Below are 19,278 nucleotides of genomic sequence, written 5' to 3' on the forward strand. Positions count from 1 at the left end.
AATACATTTTACAAAAAGGAATTTATCATTTTCTTTTATTTACTATAGCTGCACCATACAACACAATAAGTCTTACACTTCAGCCTACTGTAATGATAGATGTAATGCTAAGAGCAAGATTTGCATTTACAACAGCTATACAAATACAACTTTTTTTGGGGTTTAAAAATCTGTCACTCATGAAAAAATCCTCAGTTACATTCAGTAGCAGCTGTTGAACACTTCTGCTGGCGTTCTATGGCACGGAAGTAATCACAACCACTGAGTTTCTCATTCGATGATGGTAGTTCAATTACAAAATAAGAACATCAAAAGTAATTTTCAAGACACTTAAGGAGAAAACTGAGCTTTGACCCTGCATCCAACTGACTCGACATCTGAGTCCCAGAAACCTGCCACGCGTGAGGCTGTCAGGTCCGTGTTAGTTTGTCCGGAGGCATGAATCCTGCATCTCCCAGAGTTCTGAGGGCCACCCTGCCGCTCGGTCGAATGGTGAGCCATGTGATGCTGCCGTTATTCAGGCCCATACGTAACCAGCCTTCTGGAGGAAACTGTAGAGCCCTAAAAGAACAACAAAAACGGTATGAGCATGAGAGCAACTTTATATTTACACTTCACTTATTTCACAAATAATTTGACGTGTGGAATCTTGTCCTATAGATGGTCATTTGGAGGATTTTAAAACCTTGCCATAACCAACTACATGTACTAAATGTTAATTTTTAACCAGAGCTGCTACATACAGCTTTGTATGTAGAAAATATCAAAATTTTCTTATAATAATTTCATTAAGAGCACAATGACGAGAGTGAAGCACACACTCAATCAAAAATATATTGTGAAAAACAATGCTACGTCGTTTATCCACAATGGTTAAGCAAAGCAAGAAGGCCACACTCTCGCCGGATTACCAGGTCCGCCAGCAGCACAAACCTGCAGACAAAATAACGGATGACATTGGCATGACACACGATGATCTCATAGCTGTCCTCCTTCTGCTTGGGGTCAGCCCGGTGGATGTAGCGGCGGAAGGCTGCCTCAATGCGCGCTCCATCTTCGTGGTACTGCTGGAGGATCGTAGAGAGGTTGAAAGCCAGTTTTGTCAAATTAAAGGGTTCTGTTTGAACCCCTGAGTCAGAACAGAGTTAATTCATGATGCTGCTATGCATTGTAGGGAATGTACATATGAAGAGTTTTGATTCCAGAGTGAGTCCAACTATATGGAAAATGTTACTTCTACTAAAGCTAAATCAGCACTGAATCATTGAGGGCAGAAACTGTTTACACAGGATAATTATAGAATTGAAATACAGTCCAACTTTGTATTTCTGTCATAAGGCTGGCATGATTTAAGTTCCTATTTTGAGAATGGAGTTTTCCAGAGAAAAAAACAACTCAGCAGCATATTTTTGGGGGGGAAAGTGTCCTGGTTACTATGGATAATCCACAATCCTCACAGACAGCACTTTTCTGTTTAGCTACATTTTACTGAAGGTAGCTAGGTGTAAGCATTAACTAGAGTAACCAGAACAGTGTTTCTGGAAAAGGCCCACTTTGTAGCTATTGAATATTATCTAATGGTTTGAAAAGAAACATAATTCCCCTGCATGGCTAGATATCATTGGGGTACATTTCAGCAATTGGGTCAACCAAAAGTTCCATTTATTAACTGGTTATATACATTTAAATTAGTAAAATATAATACAAAATTGTATCCTGAGCTGCCAGACCTCTTTAAACATGGCATTTTGGAAATGAACTCTTCCTAGGACACATTCCTGTGGCAATGCACTGATGGATTGGCTGGTTATTATTTTTTTGCAGCTGTAAGCCTGAACAAGCACTTCACAGGACTGCGGAGAAACATGGGCAGAATGATACCTAAACAAGAATATGCAAAGATAGAAAATCAGGCCTCCACCCGTTGTAGAGGTAGAGTGCATGCATCTTCTCTCACCACAGCATCGGGCTTCCAGTGAGTGACAGGTGGAACGGGCTCGATAGGTGCTCCCTCTCTCAGCAGATCACAGCTCAGAAGATCCACTCCTAGACCCGTATGGCATTCAGGGCGAGAAGAAATGTTAATATACATTTGTAAATACAAAAAACATATACAACAAAGTGACAATGTACGACAACGATAAACATGTTACGAGTAGCCTAACAACTTAAACCAGCGGCGAGCAGAAATGTATCATTGAAACCATGAGGATACTACAATTAGATATTGATATTTAGAACACAAATATGTGAAGTGACACACATGCTGGCATTACAAGGATGTATAATTATGTTGTATGTTTGATATTTATTTCATCAGCACACGATGTGCTGATAAAATAAAATAATATGCCATGAACGTTAAAGATCGTTGTTGTTCATATGAAAAGCATCCAAGTGAAACTAGAAACTGTGCTTAGAGCAACAGAAATAAACTTTTTGGGGGAGGGGAGAACAGTTTGCCAGTGCAGCTCTAAAAGGAAAAATGGCATCCATCCAGTACCTGAGAGGTGTTTGCTGATAATATTTGCCGTCTCTGTGGCCCTAGCCATGCTGGAGTGAATCATAACGTCATACTTGAGTCCCAACGCTGCCAACCGCTTGCCTGTGAACTCAGCCTGCTCACGACCTGGAAATGGAGACACAACAGCCATTGAAACATGTACATTTACCCTCAACGCTGACTGAAGCTAGGTCCAAGCATCAATATGTACGTGTGAACCTGTTTGACTGAAATGACTCTCCACTGCCGTCTATTCCATTTAGCAGGTGACTTGAGTGCAAACAAGTAACTTACCTAAAGGAGTGAGGATCCTCTCCTTGTCGACGGTGCCGCTCAGGTTGTACTGAGAGTGTCTGATGAGGAGGATGTTGCGTGTAGCTTTTGGTTTACTGTTGTCCTGCTCGGAGCTGGGGTCTTCAGCTGCTGGAGTATTAGTCTTCTTCCCATTAATCAGTGCAGATGGTTCTCTCCTGGACAAAAAGGGTGAGATGAGGTGATCTTGAGATTAATTGGCTTTGTCGGTCTTGGTTAATTTGCCAATGCGATTTAAGACGAGGATCAGTTGAAACAACGCTACCGACAATGTTCATACACTCGGGACAGCGCACGTAAAGACACGTACTTATCCCAGTTAAAGTCCCACGCGTGTCCGGCCGGTGTTGGTGTGTGAATGGCAGGTGTCCACGCCGGCTGCGCCGCCTGAAGGACGGTAAATCTCGACCAACGACTGGCCGCCTCTCCCCGCAGCTCGCCGAAGTACCCGCGGGAGTCAGCGGCGGCGGCGGCGAGCACCAGGACGGCAGAGCCTCCGGCGAAGCCACACACAAGTTTTAAAGTTTTCCTGTACGACATCCTGGAGAAGCGAACTCCTGCTTGCTAATTAACGCTAGCTGAGCTTAACTGGTTTACCGTAACGAAGGTTTAACAGCTAACGAGGTCTCCCCGGCGTTTGACTGTTAAATCTGACTCCATCGAGGGATACAAAAAGCGTTTTCTGTGCCACAACACGCACAGGGCGGTGGCTCTTAACTACAATTCCCGGTCAGACAAGAGACCTAAGCTAACACAATCCTACAAACATTACTGTGGCGTTCTTTTTTTGCTTATGCTGCTTCCGTCTTCTGCTTCTACTTCTTTTTAGGTTTTATGGCGGATGGCATGCAACAAAAGGTGATTTAACGCCACCTACTGAAGTGGAGGGTGAACCAAAGTTATCTATCCTATTGCAAGATTTAAATAAAAAATGTAATTAAATAAAAAGGGAGCTATATCAATCTGGTGGCCCAAATCTTTCCACTCAATCCTGTTTCTTTCAAATATTGGAGTACCTTTCCTGCCCCCAAGGTTAATGCACCTTTTAAATGTATCTCCTCCTTCTGACAATGACAAATGATATGCTCTACAGTTTCCACTATATTGCAATGTTCACATAGATAGTTAGGTGTTATTAGTTGCATTGTTTTTTTCAGCCTTGTGTGTCCAATCCTAAATCCCGTTAATATACTTTCTTCTGTAGTGTTTCTTCCCCTTTTGATGATTGATTTAGTTTCTGCTTAGCTGAATAAAATGTATGTATTGTTCTGATATTCTAATGCTTGCTTTGCTGATCTATCTGCTGTGTAATTAAAACAGTTATAGACATGTAAAGAGCCTAAATAAATGACTGTACATCAAGTTCTGCACAGAAAAAAATAATAAAAATAAAGGGTAAACAGCAAATCAATACAAAAGTAAACAGGTAACTTAACAAGTGAGTAGCCTTATTTCTCTCTTACTGTTCCTTGGCCAGGGGCATGGTATCTTACTTATTTCTCTCTTACATTGGCCAGTGGCAAGGTAGGCCACATGGTTCTATATTACAGTATCAGGCGTCTCATACAGGTTCACACTGACATATTTATGACATAATAATCCATTTTGGTTATTGAGATCCAACCACTGAGTAGTCTAGGTGTCTTTAAAAACAACTAACTTTTCTAATATGTCTGGTCGTAACAGCCTCCTGTGCGGATGGAATATTATTCCTGCAAACGAGAACAGTCTCTCAACCAGAGCTAAAGAGGGGAGGGTTGTATTAAATTGAACAAAAAGGAGCTTGAAAAGTGAACTGTATTTTGATTCGTGGAGAATGTATTTTGAGTATTACAAATGACGTTAGATTTGCTATCGGCCCTATCAAATACAAATGACAAAATACTCAAAAGTAGCCAAACCTCACATTTATCAGATCCGGGATGTAGACATCACTCTGGACCGAATCAGAATATTTAAGGTCAGTAAAGAATGAACAACCTCGCAGCACAAAGTGGGTATTTCAATATTTGTATTTTAGTTTTAACTTCAGTGCCTGAAATTTAAAAAATGTTTTTTTTCAAGCACACTTTCAAGGTAAATATTTGGGCTAAGCTGTAAAAGTGGTTTTCATACTGCCACCAACTGGCTGCTCAGTATTATTTGTTGTGTCTATGCAGAGATCGTGATTTGGCCACAGTGCCAAGATAAACTTTGCTGTATGTCTTGTGGATTTCTGATATCCAAATGATTGTGTAAATAAATCATTATAAGGTAAATCGAGGATTTCTTTACAGTAACGTCCAGCCAAGCCTCCACCGAGCGCAAACAGCTGACAGGAAACAGGACCACTTTCACCGGAAAGGAGGAGCAGCTTTTTTTATTGTCGTCTGAGAGCTGCTGTAATGGCGGTGTCTCGTCGTTCCTCGCAGCAGCAACAACAGCAAAGCACCTTGCAGTCTCCGCCGAGAAACATCTCTATTTCGGGCGCTCCTCTGGCCTCTCCGCCAATGGCGCTGCCGACCTCGGCCCCCGTACCCCCGGAGAGTGAGAGGGAATGCAGCGGGGCGATCGAGGGGGCCGTGGCCTCCCCGGACCTGCCCGCCCCGGCGCTTGCAAGCAGCGCGAGCTTCACCACGACAACCTCCTCCTCCTCCTCCGGCGGCGGCGGCGGCGGCGGCGGCTCGAGCCCCGGTTCAGGAGCTGCCAGTCCCGCGGACGGGAGTAGCGGCATCGGCGGCGCGTTCAGGGAGCTGTTCGAGGCCTGTCGTAACGGAGACGTGTCCAGAGTAAAGAGACTCGTCGATTCAGTGAATGTAAACGCGAAGGACATGGCTGGACGGAAATCCACTCCCCTCCACTTCGCTGCGGGTAACGGCGAAGCTAAAGCTAACGCTGCAGCGGCGCTATTTGTGTGTGTGTGCGTGTGCGTGTGTGTGTGTGTGTGTGTGCGTGTGCGTGTGTGTGTGCGTGTGTGTGTGTGTTGGCTATTGCGACGTTAGCTGTGAGCGTTAGCGAGACGATGTTCTCGTGTTTTCACCGATGTGTTATCTTGTGTTTTTGTGATTCTCCCCGACAATGATGTTGGACGAAGCTGCGTCGCGTCTGAACAGCCTCGCTGTGCTAAGCAGCTAACGAGACCGTCAACGTTTTAGCTACCGCTAATCCCAAATAACGTAAAGCTATGCAGCTCAAAACGACCTCTAACTAAGATGCATCTCTTTTTAAGAAACGTCGTTTTATGTGACTTCCCATTTTATTAAGTTCACGTTATATGCATTCCGTTATCTTGAGATAACTTCATGTAATAACACTGCTGTCATGTGACGTAGAATCGTGTCCAGCAGTCCAAATCCCGCACTGATGTTAACTTGTATCAATAGGAGTCGTATGTTTATTTTTGTTGGGATTTTCAGTTTAATCCTCCAATCATAATTTTCAGCAATTATGGACGGAATAATAGTCACTCTCGACCTACTGTTGAGGAAAAAGATGAGTTGAAATGCATTCTAATCTTCTTTCAGGTTTTGGCAGAAAAGATGTGGTGGAGCATCTCTTGCAGACGGGAGCCAATGTTCATGCCAGGGATGATGGAGGACTTATCCCTCTGCATAATGCCTGCTCTTTCGGCCACGCAGAAGTCGTCAGCCTCCTCTTGTGTCAGGGCGCAGACCCCAACGCCAGAGATAACTGGAACTACACCCCGTTACACGAGGCTGCCATTAAGGGCAAGATTGATGTTTGCATTGGTAAGGATCCCTGTCAATTATGTTCAAACACAGGCAATTGTGCAAATCTGTGAGGGTTTTTAAGATTGTGCTCGTCCAATGTGGCATTATTTGCTATTGCCAGATTTCTGTTTATTTACCAACGCCTTTGCTGTAAAATACTTGACTGTTTTTTAATATGATCGTTGTATTCGGTGACATTATATGGGAAATGTATGAGGCAAAAAATTAAAGTATTGTTTTTATTTGCACCCCACTCAGTGTTACTTCAACACGGAGCTGATCCAAACATCCGCAACACTGATGGAAAATCTGCTTTGGATCTAGCCGACCCTTCAGCCAAAACGGTTCTCACCGGTCAGTCCATCTCAGCTGCTTATTTCTCGCATTTACAGTTGAGACATGTGACTCTCATTTTTACAGCAAGTGACGTATAGAAACCAGACTAAATAAAGCTTTAGTTGGCACTTAGCAGATAATCATGTTTAAGTGCAACCAGGAGTCTAAATGTAATGGTCAGATGGACTGCATTCAGAAAAGATACAGTACACATAATTCTGCATTATTGCAATAACGGTGTAGGCTAATCATGACCACCTCATGACCCATTGCTCCTCATATTCTTTGATTTCAAAGTATCTTGGTAGAGCAGAAGCATGTAAAGTAAGGTGCTTTGTCAATGGCCTTAATTGCATTTTCCCTTCACCGACACTCCTGGTACTCCATCTGAACTAAATATAACTGTTTAAATCCCATGCCTTTTTCTAATTTTAGTGTTGTTTTTTTCATTCAGGTGAATACAAAAAGGATGAACTTCTAGAAGCCGCAAGGTGAGTATGAGTCTGAGTAGACAGAACACGTACATCGTGTTGGTCGGAGTCAAATAGCTACACAGTTTTCTTCTCATCAGGGCAGCAATATACACTTGATGTATGACTTTGACCAGCTTAAACAGTAGCATTAGTGAGCACCTGTGTAATTACTATTAGATCATGAAATCTTCCTAATGAGTACAGAGAATTGTAATTTGATGGGATCTATTTATTAACTTTCTTTTCAACCATGTCATAACAGGAGTGGAAATGAAGAAAAGCTGATGGCACTGCTGACTCCGTTAAATGTCAACTGTCATGCAAGCGATGGCCGCAAGGTAATTGAGCCTCTAGTACTGCACCATATCACACACCAGACACATATCTACGATAACACCTTGTTTACAACATGTTGTGCAGGCTTGCAAAATTGTTGCAGTACACTTTTTGAGAAAAACAGAAATGAAACAAGAAAGTTTCTGAGTCATATAATGTTTGACTAGAGGAATTAACGGTCTGATAGTGGCTGGATTAGTTTGTGTGGTGCAAATATAAAGAGGATGTATGCCATTGTGGGTTTGCAACATGCATATTGTACATATGTTTTTCTGTAATTCAGCATGTGTGAATCTTATTAGACCATCCATGGAATCCACTTGCTTCTGTTATTACATCTTGACTTTCCTTTTACCAGTCCACATTAATCCACTAGTTTCAGTAGTGTCTAGTTCTGTTGTTTTGTGTCTCAGGTGTTTTTCTCTCTCCTTGGAACAACACAGCCCAGTTAATTAGGCTAGTTGATTCTGTATTAATTTATTAATTTATGTAACTAACGTAGACAAACCATTACTTTTGATTTGCAGTTTAGTTTTAATGTTTCTACTTCGTTTGGACCTGGTGTCATGGGAGCAATATTAGGTAGTTGTGATTTGGAAATTTATGTAGGTTTATTTCTGTGTAGTTTCTAGTGTTTCTTCTGAACTCGATTCATGTTATTGGATGTTGGGTTAATGGAAGTTGCAAACAATATGTTTAGATTATGATATAGTATTCTACACTCACATACAAATACCATACAAATTCCATTTCGCTAACAGTATATCCACACTTACCCGTTTCATATTTTCCTAACCACATTTGTTTTTCAACAGCAGTACAGTATGAGTCCTTCCTTCTCTCTTTTGCAGTATATTTAAAGTTTGCATGATCCAAGCCAGTCTGCTATTGCAGATTTGGTCTGGGATTTAACCAGCGGGCACCAATAACCAGTCCTTTAACGGAGCAAACAGAAGAGGAGAAGTCAGACTTGCCTGTCAGCCATTTATCCTCTGTGGCCGGGTGTCTCATTTAATCTCAATCCATGGTTGAGGGATCAACCCGTGATTCATAACTAGGGCTTGTGTTTCATTCACTTAAGAAGAAAAGAATTGCTGTGAAAAGATATTGTCATTTTGTAATTTTTGTTTCGTTTTGTTTTCCGTGTGACTCTGGCAACATTTGTCGATCAGTCAACGTCCCAAAAAATGCTGGTAAGTTCACCTTGATGACGGCCACTTGATTGATGCATTGTTGTGATTTTTTTGTTTAACCATTAAGCTGACTGTCACTTGTTAATTGCTCATCATGGACTTGGGTTTACTGGTCACTCCATGTATTGTTACCCTTATGTGTTTGTTTGTTTGTGTGTGTGTGTGTGTGTGTGTGTGTGTGTGTGTGTGTGTGTGTGTGTGTGTGTGTGTGTGTGTGTGCGCGCGTGGCATGTGATTGAGGGCGTGAGTGACTTGGGTTGGTATCACGGTAGCAATTCATCTTTTTGGATTTGGAGAGCTCACAATATCTACTGCCTGCTTTTCTTCTGCATCTGTCCTTTCCTTGCACACTCACCCGCACTTCTCCTACTTTCAACCACTTGCTCTTCAGCCAGTATTTGGATTTTATTCATTAATTCATTTTTTAATGATCAATCATGCATGCCTGAAGGCCTGCTCCTCTGCTTTGTGTTAAGCAAATCCCGAATACGTGTCTGTGAATTTGTGTCTACTTCACATTCCCTGTTGGAAGAGGTGTTATGCAATAATGAATGGACTACACTTGTCACCTGTCAATCTCGTGCTATGCTACCTCCATGGTAATGACTTTTTATTGCTCATTTCATCCCACACTGAATGAAGCCTCCATGACTCAAATCTGTCGTTCATCTGATTTTACCACTGCACCTGGAGATCTAACTGTTGGCTTCATGGGATTTATATTAATATCAATGCATGAAAATTGAAAGAAATAACGTCCCTCCTTTTGTAAGCTTGACCTGAGCTAGATAGAGAACAAATGCCACTGAAGTTAGATTTGCAGCTTTTCTTAGACGTTTATTTTCGTTGGCTGAAAAAAAGGCATTTGACTGGATTCTCTTAGCTTAGCAGAGCTGCTTTCCCAAACACTCAGCCTGCCTATTGGAGCTTCTTTGCATCCTATTACGGTTGGGATTTGATGGCTTTTGGTTAAACATGAATCCAGTATTGAATTCCCTCCTTTATTTATGACCGGTTCAGCATTTTCATATTAAGTAAAAGCCTAAGAAATAATTCGATCTTGAGGAACCAAAACTCAAAGATTAACATTCAAAGAAGTAAAAGTTTGCCACATCTTTTCTTTATTTGGCTAAATGACAACCTGAATGCTCAATATTAACAGTTGCTCTAGCAATTCTTTTTTGTCATCTAACCTCATAAACGTAATTTTAAGCTTGTAAGATTTAAGATTTTGCTTTGCTGACATTGTTAAATGGCAGCTGGGGTAGATGAGTAAAGCGGTTTGCTGTTGTCACTCACTCAGGTCACACAGTATCGAGAGCAGATCAATGTTGTTGCTGGATTTGCCCACAAACTCCATTGACTTTGCATCATCATATCTGCCATTCATGTGCAACTCACCGAGCATAACCAGTTGAAGCACAATGCTCCTGGCCCTTATCAGCCGCTTGCTCCCGCGGCCAACGAAGGCAGAACACACTGAACCAGTCAGCGATCTGCATGTGCTAACAAGCCGTCCTTTCTTACAGTCCACACCCCTTCACCTGGCTGCTGGCTACAACCGGGTTCGCATTGTCCAGCTCCTTCTGCAGCATGGAGCTGATGTTCATGCCAAGGATAAAGGGTGAGAGCCTGTTTCAGAAAAGCACACAAACTTGTCTTCCAGTTCAAATTAATGAAAATAATAACCTGTGAATCTTTTCCCTGCAGAGGCCTGGTTCCACTTCACAACGCCTGCTCCTATGGTCACTTTGAGGTCACTGAGCTTCTGCTTAAAGTAAGACCCACAACAGGTTTCAGTTTAAAATTGACTCTGGGAATGTTATCGGCCACAGAGAAAATTTGGCCTGAGGTTTTTTTTTTTCTATACAACTCTACTCTCTCTTTGCTAATAATATAAATATTTGTTTTTAATACTTGCTTATTCTGTCTGTATATATTATAGTGTTGTTGTGGATTATTTTACTGTTTTTATTACTGTTTACTTAGTTATTACTTGTTTTGTATTGTATTTTACTATGTGTCTCTTGCTGCTATAATCATGCAATTTCCCTACTGTGGGACTGATAAAGGATTATCTTATTTGAATTTATCTGGCAGTATTGCCAGCAATTTAGATATGTTTTGATAAAGTCAGATACTGTCAGATAAGTCTGTACACAGAGGATAAGGTCTCCTTATCCTCTGTGGTATGACGACAACATACCACTGGACATGGTGTACCTTTGTCTCTGCAGCATGGGGCCTGTGTGAACGCCATGGATCTGTGGCAGTTCACGCCTCTTCACGAGGCAGCTTCCAAGAACCGAGTGGAGGTCTGTTCCCTGCTGCTGAGCCACGGGGCCGACCCCACCCTGCTGAACTGCCACAGCAAGAGTGCCGTGGACATGGCCCCCACTCCAGAACTTAAAGAAAGGCTCACCTGTGAGTTCGCTCTGTCATGCAGCAGACATGTATACTCACAATGATGATTGTAAAAATACACTAATGACATGCACACATACACACATACACACGTACATACATACACACATACATACATACACACATACATACAAACACACATACATACATACATACATACATACATACATACATACATACATACATACATACATACATACATACATACATACATACATACATACATACGTACATAGGTTCAGTGCCTAAACAATAGCTCTCGGCCTTTAAAAAAATGTCATTTCCCATCTACTCTTTTTTTCTCTCATATAGATGAGTTCAAAGGTCACTCGCTGCTTCAGGCAGCAAGAGAGGCAGACATGGCCAAAGTAAAGAAGACGCTGGCGCTGGAGATCATCAGCTTCAAACATCCTCAGACCAACGAGACTGCTCTGGTCAGAACCGAGCTACCTCATTGTTTACAAATTCTGTTGCTGTTAAAAATGTCCCTGTGTAATATAAAGCGATCTTACCAGAAATGCTCAGTAGGATTGATAATGACGTACACACTGTTAGTTGTATGTTATTGGTTTTAGTTTAACTAACTGGCATCTAACTAAAAACCTTTATCTTGGGTTGGGAGATTGCATTATAATAATCTAATGTTGGTTTAATTTTAGCACTGTGCTGTGGCTTCCCCCCATCCCAAGAGGAAGCAAGTGACTGAGTTGTTACTGCGTAAAGGTGCCAACATTAACGAGAAGAACAAAGAGTAAGTCAACAACATTTAACATTGATGTACAACTTTAAAAAAAATAAGGCACTAAGTAAATCATGATTTTGTAACTTGCAAGCGTAGTCGAAAAGGTGATGCCTTCCACACATAAAAACTAGAATAAGTGAAAATCGTAACTACATATAACAGTAGTTATTAAAAGTCTTTATAAACAGAAGAAAGGGGATAACTTTTGCCCCTTGTGTGTTTAAGCTTCATGACGCCATTGCATGTTGCTGCTGAGAGAGCTCACAACGATATCCTGGAGGTGCTGCAGAAACATGGAGCAAAGGTCTGTTTGTTTTGTTTTCAAATTTTAATAATCTTCTGCCAGGAAATTATTTTAGATGATGCAATCCGGAAGGATTAAAAGTGAGAGTTGCTGTAATTTAACTTCACCCCTTCTGACTCCAGGTCAATGCTGTGGACACACTAGGTCAGACAGCTCTGCATAGAGCTGCGCTGGCTGGTCACATCCAGACCTGCAAGCTGCTGCTGAGCTACGGGGCCGACCCCTCCATCGTGTCTCTGCAGGGTTTCACCGCTGCGCAGATGGGTAATGAGGCTGTACAGCAGATTCTTAATGGTAATAACACCCACCACGCTTTTGACTATTTAACATTGTTTGATTTTTAAAGTCTAAGAATAAAAATGCTCTCCAACAATATTTAATTTTCTCCCTCATGACGAGGTAAATTTTGTAGTCTGAAGTTTGTAAATATCTTGCTTAAATATCAGCTATTCTTTTGCTTTGTGTTGAATGTCTTTTCTTTTTTCAGAAAATGTCCCTACACGTAATTCTGATGTGGACTACAGATTCCTGGAGGCAGCCAAAGCAGGGGATCTGGACACAGTACAAGTAAGCTCACGGTTTCTTTTGTGGTTTTATACCAGCCGTGGCCACAGCTTGGATTTAGAAATAAAATCATAATTGTACATTAGAGATGTTTTTTAGTTTCTTAAAGAATTTGTAGCACGGAAATTGCGAGCAGAAATAGTTTAGAAATGACTGGGAAGGTCCACATTTTAATTGTCTTGAAAACCTGTTATTATACCCCCCTTTTGAGTTCCTAATTCTCATATCATCTTTGTGTATTGCAGCAACTTTGCACTCCCCAGAATGTAAACTGTCGGGACTTGGAGGGCCGCCACTCTACTCCTCTCCACTTTGCAGCTGGTTACAATCGAGTGGCTGTCGTTGAATACCTGTTACACCATGGAGCTGATGTCCATGCCAAAGACAAGGGGTAAGTTCTGTCATCTTACCCATCTGTAGCTTTTTTCAAAATGTAATCAATCAATTGTTTAGATTTTTTGAGCTAACAAAACCATTTTTGTCAGGGCTGTTATGATGCATCCAGCAGACACAAATACATCGTTTTAAGTTGGCAACATGTCGTGCTTCTGGTGTAAAGATATTTACTTCTGTATTTCCTCCCCCAGCGGTCTGGTTCCCCTCCACAACGCATGCTCCTATGGTCACTATGAAGTGGCTGAGCTGCTGGTCAGACATGGAGCTTCAGTCAACGTGGCTGACTTGTGGAAATTCACCCCGCTTCATGAGGCTGCAGCCAAAGGCAAATATGAGATCTGCAAACTGCTGCTCAAAGTGAGGTTCCATTATTGTCGTCTTTCACAAGTATTGTCCTTAAATTGTGTCCTGTGTGAGTTAAAATTATGAGGATGATGAGGGGGAAATGGATCACTTTGACCCTTGAAGCTATAAAGTCTCTCATATAAAGCAAACATTTATATGGAATAGGGTAATAAAAAACTAAAACTCTTCTTTCAGCACGGAGCCGACCCATCCAAGAAGAACCGTGACGGCAACATACCACTGGACATGGTGAAAGATGGAGACACAGACATCCAGGACTTGCTAAGGGGTGATGCCGCCCTGCTGGATGCTGCCAAGAAGGGCTGCCTGGCCAGAGTCCAGAAACTTTGCTCCCCTGAAAATATCAACTGCAGAGACACACAGGGGCGCAACTCCACACCACTCCACCTTGCAGGTAATCCATAGTAGCTGCTTTGACATTATTTCTGTTTTTTTCTTGTATTTACTAAAAACAGGTATCGACAAACACTCCTGATGAGGCATTGATAGGAAGGTTGTACTATATTTATATGTCAGTTGTTTTGTCCGTTCTTGAAATATTAAGAACTACAACTCTTTGAACTTTGTCGCCATGCTTTTGTTTCGTCCGGGTATGTTTGTTTTTCTTTCTCTCTGCGGTTGTTATGCAGAATTTAAACTTTAATGCTCAACTGATTCATGTTCCTTCTCCTCAGCTGGATACAACAACCTTGAAGTGGCAGAATATCTGCTGGAGCATGGAGCTGATGTCAATGCCCAGGACAAAGGAGGCCTTATCCCTCTTCATAATGCTGCTTCTTATGGGGTCAGTTTTAACCAAATAAACACATTACTTACTCAAATACAGACTCAGGTTTGCGTTACACATTAATAAAGCTTAAAGGTACTGGAAACTAACTACATTTTTCTAGAAAATATGTACTGTGCTGGTGGGCTGACCCTCTGTTGCCTTTCTTTCTTACAGCATGTGGATATTGCAGCTTTACTGATCAAGTACAATACGTGCGTGAATGCTACAGACAAATGGGCTTTCACACCTCTTCATGAAGCAGCACAGAAGGGTCGTACACAGCTCTGTGCGCTGCTGCTGGCTCATGGAGCCGACCCCACCATGAAGAACCAAGAGGGCCAGACTGCCTTGGACCTAGCCACGGTAACAGCTTTAGTCAAGCAGACAGACATTGACAGCTTAGGAATTACTGTTAAATTAGGTTTTCAGGTTTAGATAAAAACGCATCAGAAGTTCAGGAAAAAAATTCACTTAATCATTCTCAATTTTCTACTTTTTGTTGTTCATAGAGGGCCCAAAACGGATCCCTTTATTGCTATTTGATGTGATGGGAAAGAGAATGTACAATAAACAAACTTCTATCCTTTCAACGTTTATGTCTTTGCCATCGTTGCAGGCTGATGATATCAGGGCCCTGCTGATGGACGCCATGCCACCAGACGCCCTGCCCAGCTGCTTTAAGCCCCAAGCCACAGTGGTCAGCGCCTCAGTCATTTCCCCTGTCTCCACACCATCCTGTCTGTCGGCCGCCAGCAGCATAGACAACCTTGCCGGGCCGCTCACTGAGCTGGCCGCCGGCGCTGCCTCCGGATCCTCCGGAGTGGCAGATGGAGCCTCGGGCACCGACCGCAAGGAAGGGGAGAGTAAGTTTATTGTATCAATAATATGAATATGTGCAAGTTAACGCAGAAAAAACTGGACATGGACAATTTGTGGGATTTGATAACTAAAATGGACATGAACCTTGCCTGACATTCAACTATTTTTAATTGAACTGTTTTCCATAGTGGCCATGCTGGACATGAATATAAGTCAATTCATGAAGAGCCTGGGCCTCGAGCACCTGAGAGACATCTTTGAAAGGGAGCAGGTCAGTCTACGTGCAAATACTTAATGCAATTACAGCGAGCACATTCATGCATTGCACAAGTTTACCCATTCATTTCATATTGAAATAAGTTAAATCTGTTTATGTTCATATAATAACTGTACAACTCTGGTGGCTGGTTATTTGTTAAATTTGCTGGCATAAGACTGAGTGGATTTTCCTGGTACAAACTTCTCAACTTGTTATATTTTTTCCTTTTTTCAGATCACTTTGGATGTGCTAGCTGACATGGGTCATGAGGAGCTGAAGGAGATAGGAATTAATGCCTATGGCCACCGACATAAGCTCATCAAGGGTGTTGAGAGGCTGCTTGGCGGCCAGCAAGGTTAGGAGTCCTCTTTTTCTAACCCAAAAAGAAAGTCAGGAAAAAGGAGGCGCTACAGTTCAGCACCCAATAGCCAGAGACTTACTGTATTGTTTTTCAGGTGGCAACCCCTACCTGACATTCCATTGTGCCAACCAGGGTACCATCCTGATAGACCTCGCTCCAGACGACAAGGAGTACCAGTCTGTGGAGGAGGAGGTTTGTCCAGTTCACTGTCTTTGTTTACATTGTCCTTTAATAGCTATGGTCAATCATCATTTCTCTGATATTTGTACAGTGCATTGAACTCCTATGTGAATGTATTTTAAATAATTTAATCATATGCCACTGTACTTGGCTGGTAAATTGCTTGATTGATAAAACTGAGACGCAGGTGTCTGCAACATTTTGCAGATAATTTGCTAATGGCAAGTAATACTTTTTTTGTTTACAAAATCATGTTTTTTTTTGTGTACCTCAGTTGCAGAGCACCATCAGGGAACACAGAGACGGAGGCAATGCTGGCGGTGTGTTCAGTAAATACAACATCATCAAGGTCAGAACCAGGAATCCCTCTGTTTGTTTTCATAACCCACTGAACACTGGACAGCTTTTATAGGAAGTATGTCTTTAGTAGATAGTACTAACGAAAACTAATAACAGCAATCTGAAGTCATGGAGGTGAATTAAATTTGTGTAAAGCAGACATGCCTCCCAACATCTTGTTTAATATGTTTCATATTGTGCCCCAAAGATTCAAAAGGTGGTAAATAAGAAGCTGAGGGAACGTTACACCCACCGGCAGAAGGAGATCGCAGACGAGAACCACAACCATCACAATGAGCGGATGTTGTTTCACGGTAATCACACCCGCGGTCAAACCGTCTGTTTGCTTTGTGTGTCAGCATGTGGCATCAGACATTGTTTCTACTACAAACTTTAGTTTTTTCATTTGTCAGGCATTTAATTATGAAAAGCATTTCATATGAATTACTATTTATAATATCACTCTGACACTGTCGCCATGTCTTTCTTCAGGTTCCCCGTTCATCAACGCCATCATCCACAAAGGCTTCGATGAGCGTCACGCTTATATAGGAGGGATGTTTGGAGCAGGGATCTACTTTGCAGAGAACTCCTCAAAGAGCAATCAGTACGTCTACGGCATCGGTGGAGGCACAGGCTGCCCGACGCACAAAGACCGATCCTGCTACCTGTGCCACAGGTAACTTTGACTTGAGATGAACATTGGCCATCACAATGTAACTGCATTTTCAAACCACAACACTAAAAGTTACTTTGGTTGTGAAACTGACAAAGAACAAATGTGTACAAAGCAAAGTAAAGTTTTCATATGCAATATTCCGCGACACTTGTATCTGACCTGTCTCCTCTAACCTGACTCTCAGGCAGATGCTGTTCTGCCGAGTGACCCTGGGGAAGTCCTTCTTACAGTTCAGTGCCATGAAGATGGCCCACGCCCCTCCAGGACACCACTCCGTGATTGGCCGACCCAGTGTTAATGGCCTGGCCTACGCCGAGTACGTCATCTACAGAGGAGAGCAGGTAAACGCAGACATCACCAGTTTCTTTCCCTAAATACTATTTATCCTATGACATTAGCAAAAAAACATTAAATATCTACTGTGTAATCTTATATCTTTGTATATTTTTCTTTCAGGCCTTCCCAGAGTACCTCATCACCTACCAGATCCTTAAACCAGAGAGCGCAGCCCAGTCTGCTGCAGGAACTGAGCAGAAGTCATAGTCACTTTACATCTCTCTCACACACACACACAAGGACATGATGCTTGTTATTTTCTCCTTTGTATTGCAAATGCCTGAACATTTTTATTTACCAAACACATTTCCAGTCTCCTGTCCGGTAGAACCCATGGTGACCAGTGCTTCGTGAGCAGATCTGCTGTATATTACTCTCCTACATGTGGTGATGACACCCTTTTGTTGTTTTTTTTGCATCGGCTGCATGTTAATACAGAAGCATGTAAAGCCCAAAAGCGTGCGTGGGTTAGGTCTATCCCCCTCCTCTCTTTATCAATCAGGAGGATGCTTGTAGAGTCTGTGAAGTATCAGCATTAACATGTTTCCACTTTGTCATTTCATGACTTGTGACTGTGCAGATTCAAAAACCCTCACTTTACTCTCACACACACAGTTTCACTATCAAAGCCTGAAACTTGTGGACTACTACTGCCCCTCTGCATCTGGGTTCATCTTGTATAGAATGGCCTCTGGTAACTGTGATTTTAAAGCTAACTTAGAACACTACAAACAGGTAACAATAATGCTGACTTTCCACCCCAAGAACACTACAAACACTGAACTAAATTGGTTTTAGTGGTTTCATTCAGAGCTGGACATGTGTTATAGAGAAAGGGCTCTCAAACAAATAACAAAATTGAAGACTATTTTATTGTCATTACAATATTGTATGAGGGAAGTGTGCTCAGTATTGAAGCTGAAATGCAATGTAAGGCATCATATTTACACAATCGTATACTCAACATATATATGACTGTGCTTCATGACAGTAAGTCAATAAATGTACAGTGTTGAAATGTGCTTGTGATGCCTTACAAGTTAACACCAGATAGCCAGTGTGAACTCAACAAACACCGCTTCAGTCGCTGTGGTGTTACTCGGACATCCCAGCGTGAGAATTTGCACTTTTACATACAAGCCTATTTAAGTTATTTTGAATTCAAAATTGCAAATTTTCGCGGGAAAATATTTGTACAGGTTGTGTAAATGGTTGTGTATAACTGTTGCTGTTTAACAGTATTTTTGAGTTCAACTGTAAATGACATTTGAATTTTCCTTTCATGCCTTCTTGATTCTCCCAACTTTTTTTTAATAAATGTCTCATTAACAGCTACCAGTTGTTTAACTCTTTTGTGCCAGCAGATCTTTTTTCCTTTTATACTACATAGAAGTGCAGCATAACCCATTGAAACTAATGGAGAAGCACCCACACCTGGTTCTGTGCAACTTGTATGTATATGGTGTATATATAGTTGGATGCCACTTGCACGTGTGTACTGGAAATAAAATAAGCATATGCATTTTTACTTCTCATTCGAGGGCAATGTCTACCATTTAAAATATATATTTAAAAAAAACGGTAGTCCCGTTTGCCAAAAGACTAAATGTAGTACGTAAAAAAGCACTTTCCCAAAGTGTGTCCGTACCAGGTTCCAAGGATTTTAATCTGAACAAATGTTCCATTTTTCCTTGGACTGAAACATACGTCTTTTGTCAAAAATGGGTCAATGCTCATTTTAAAATGGTGTCGACGTTCTGTCATTTCCTCGAAAACACTAGCACGTGTACACAACTACAACAACAAAAGGTCGCACGCATTATACGTCATTCTGCTCAACTGACTGCGACACTTCCCTCGCGCTCGCCACAGGAGCG

At 41.8% G+C, this 19,278-nt stretch overlaps 2 protein-coding genes across 6 annotated transcripts; one reads left to right on the forward strand and one right to left on the reverse strand.

Moving 5' to 3' along the window:
• Positions 1–18: 18 nt before the first annotated feature.
• Positions 19–3,633, reverse strand: pgam5 (PGAM family member 5, serine/threonine protein phosphatase, mitochondrial). 4 transcript variants are annotated; one of them, XM_068566854.1, is made up of 6 exons: positions 3,126–3,633; positions 2,798–2,973; positions 2,504–2,629; positions 1,958–2,046; positions 934–1,064; positions 19–561 (listed from the first exon to the last, which is right to left on the reverse strand). In XM_068566854.1, the coding sequence occupies exons 1-6, from the start codon at positions 3,353–3,355 to the stop codon at positions 411–413; spliced, it is 903 nt and encodes a 300-aa protein (XP_068422955.1). In that variant the 5' UTR covers positions 3,356–3,633; the 3' UTR covers positions 19–410. The 4 variants fall into 4 exon arrangements, with proteins under 4 accessions (XP_068422955.1, XP_068422954.1, XP_068422953.1 ...); XM_068566853.1 differs by having other exon boundaries at positions 934–1,067; XM_068566852.1 differs by having other exon boundaries at positions 1,958–2,050; positions 2,502–2,629.
• Positions 3,634–5,188: 1,555 nt separating this feature from the next.
• On the forward strand, positions 5,189–18,736 carry LOC137805131 (poly [ADP-ribose] polymerase tankyrase-1). Of its 2 annotated transcripts, XM_068604907.1 has the most exons (28): positions 5,189–5,665; positions 6,319–6,543; positions 6,784–6,879; positions 7,316–7,352; positions 7,597–7,672; positions 8,843–8,863; positions 10,393–10,487; positions 10,574–10,640; positions 11,101–11,287; positions 11,600–11,721; positions 11,947–12,038; positions 12,255–12,333; positions 12,456–12,627; positions 12,821–12,900; positions 13,143–13,288; positions 13,485–13,650; positions 13,834–14,053; positions 14,334–14,443; positions 14,603–14,791; positions 15,045–15,291; positions 15,436–15,518; positions 15,741–15,861; positions 15,962–16,059; positions 16,322–16,396; positions 16,595–16,700; positions 16,879–17,065; positions 17,250–17,406; positions 17,522–18,736. In XM_068604907.1, the coding sequence occupies exons 1-28, from the start codon at positions 5,200–5,202 to the stop codon at positions 17,606–17,608; spliced, it is 3,807 nt and encodes a 1,268-aa protein (XP_068461008.1). In that variant the 5' UTR covers positions 5,189–5,199; the 3' UTR covers positions 17,609–18,736. The 2 variants fall into 2 exon arrangements, with proteins under 2 accessions (XP_068461008.1, XP_068461009.1); XM_068604908.1 differs by lacking the exon at positions 8,843–8,863.
• Positions 18,737–19,278: the final 542 nt, after the last annotated feature.

Source organism: Clinocottus analis, unplaced genomic scaffold (assembly GCF_023055335.1).
Source record: "Clinocottus analis isolate CAN_PGR_092001 unplaced genomic scaffold, fCliAna1.0.p SCAF_7, whole genome shotgun sequence".
In the NCBI taxonomy this organism is placed as follows: Eukaryota; Metazoa; Chordata; class Actinopteri; order Perciformes; family Cottidae; genus Clinocottus; species Clinocottus analis.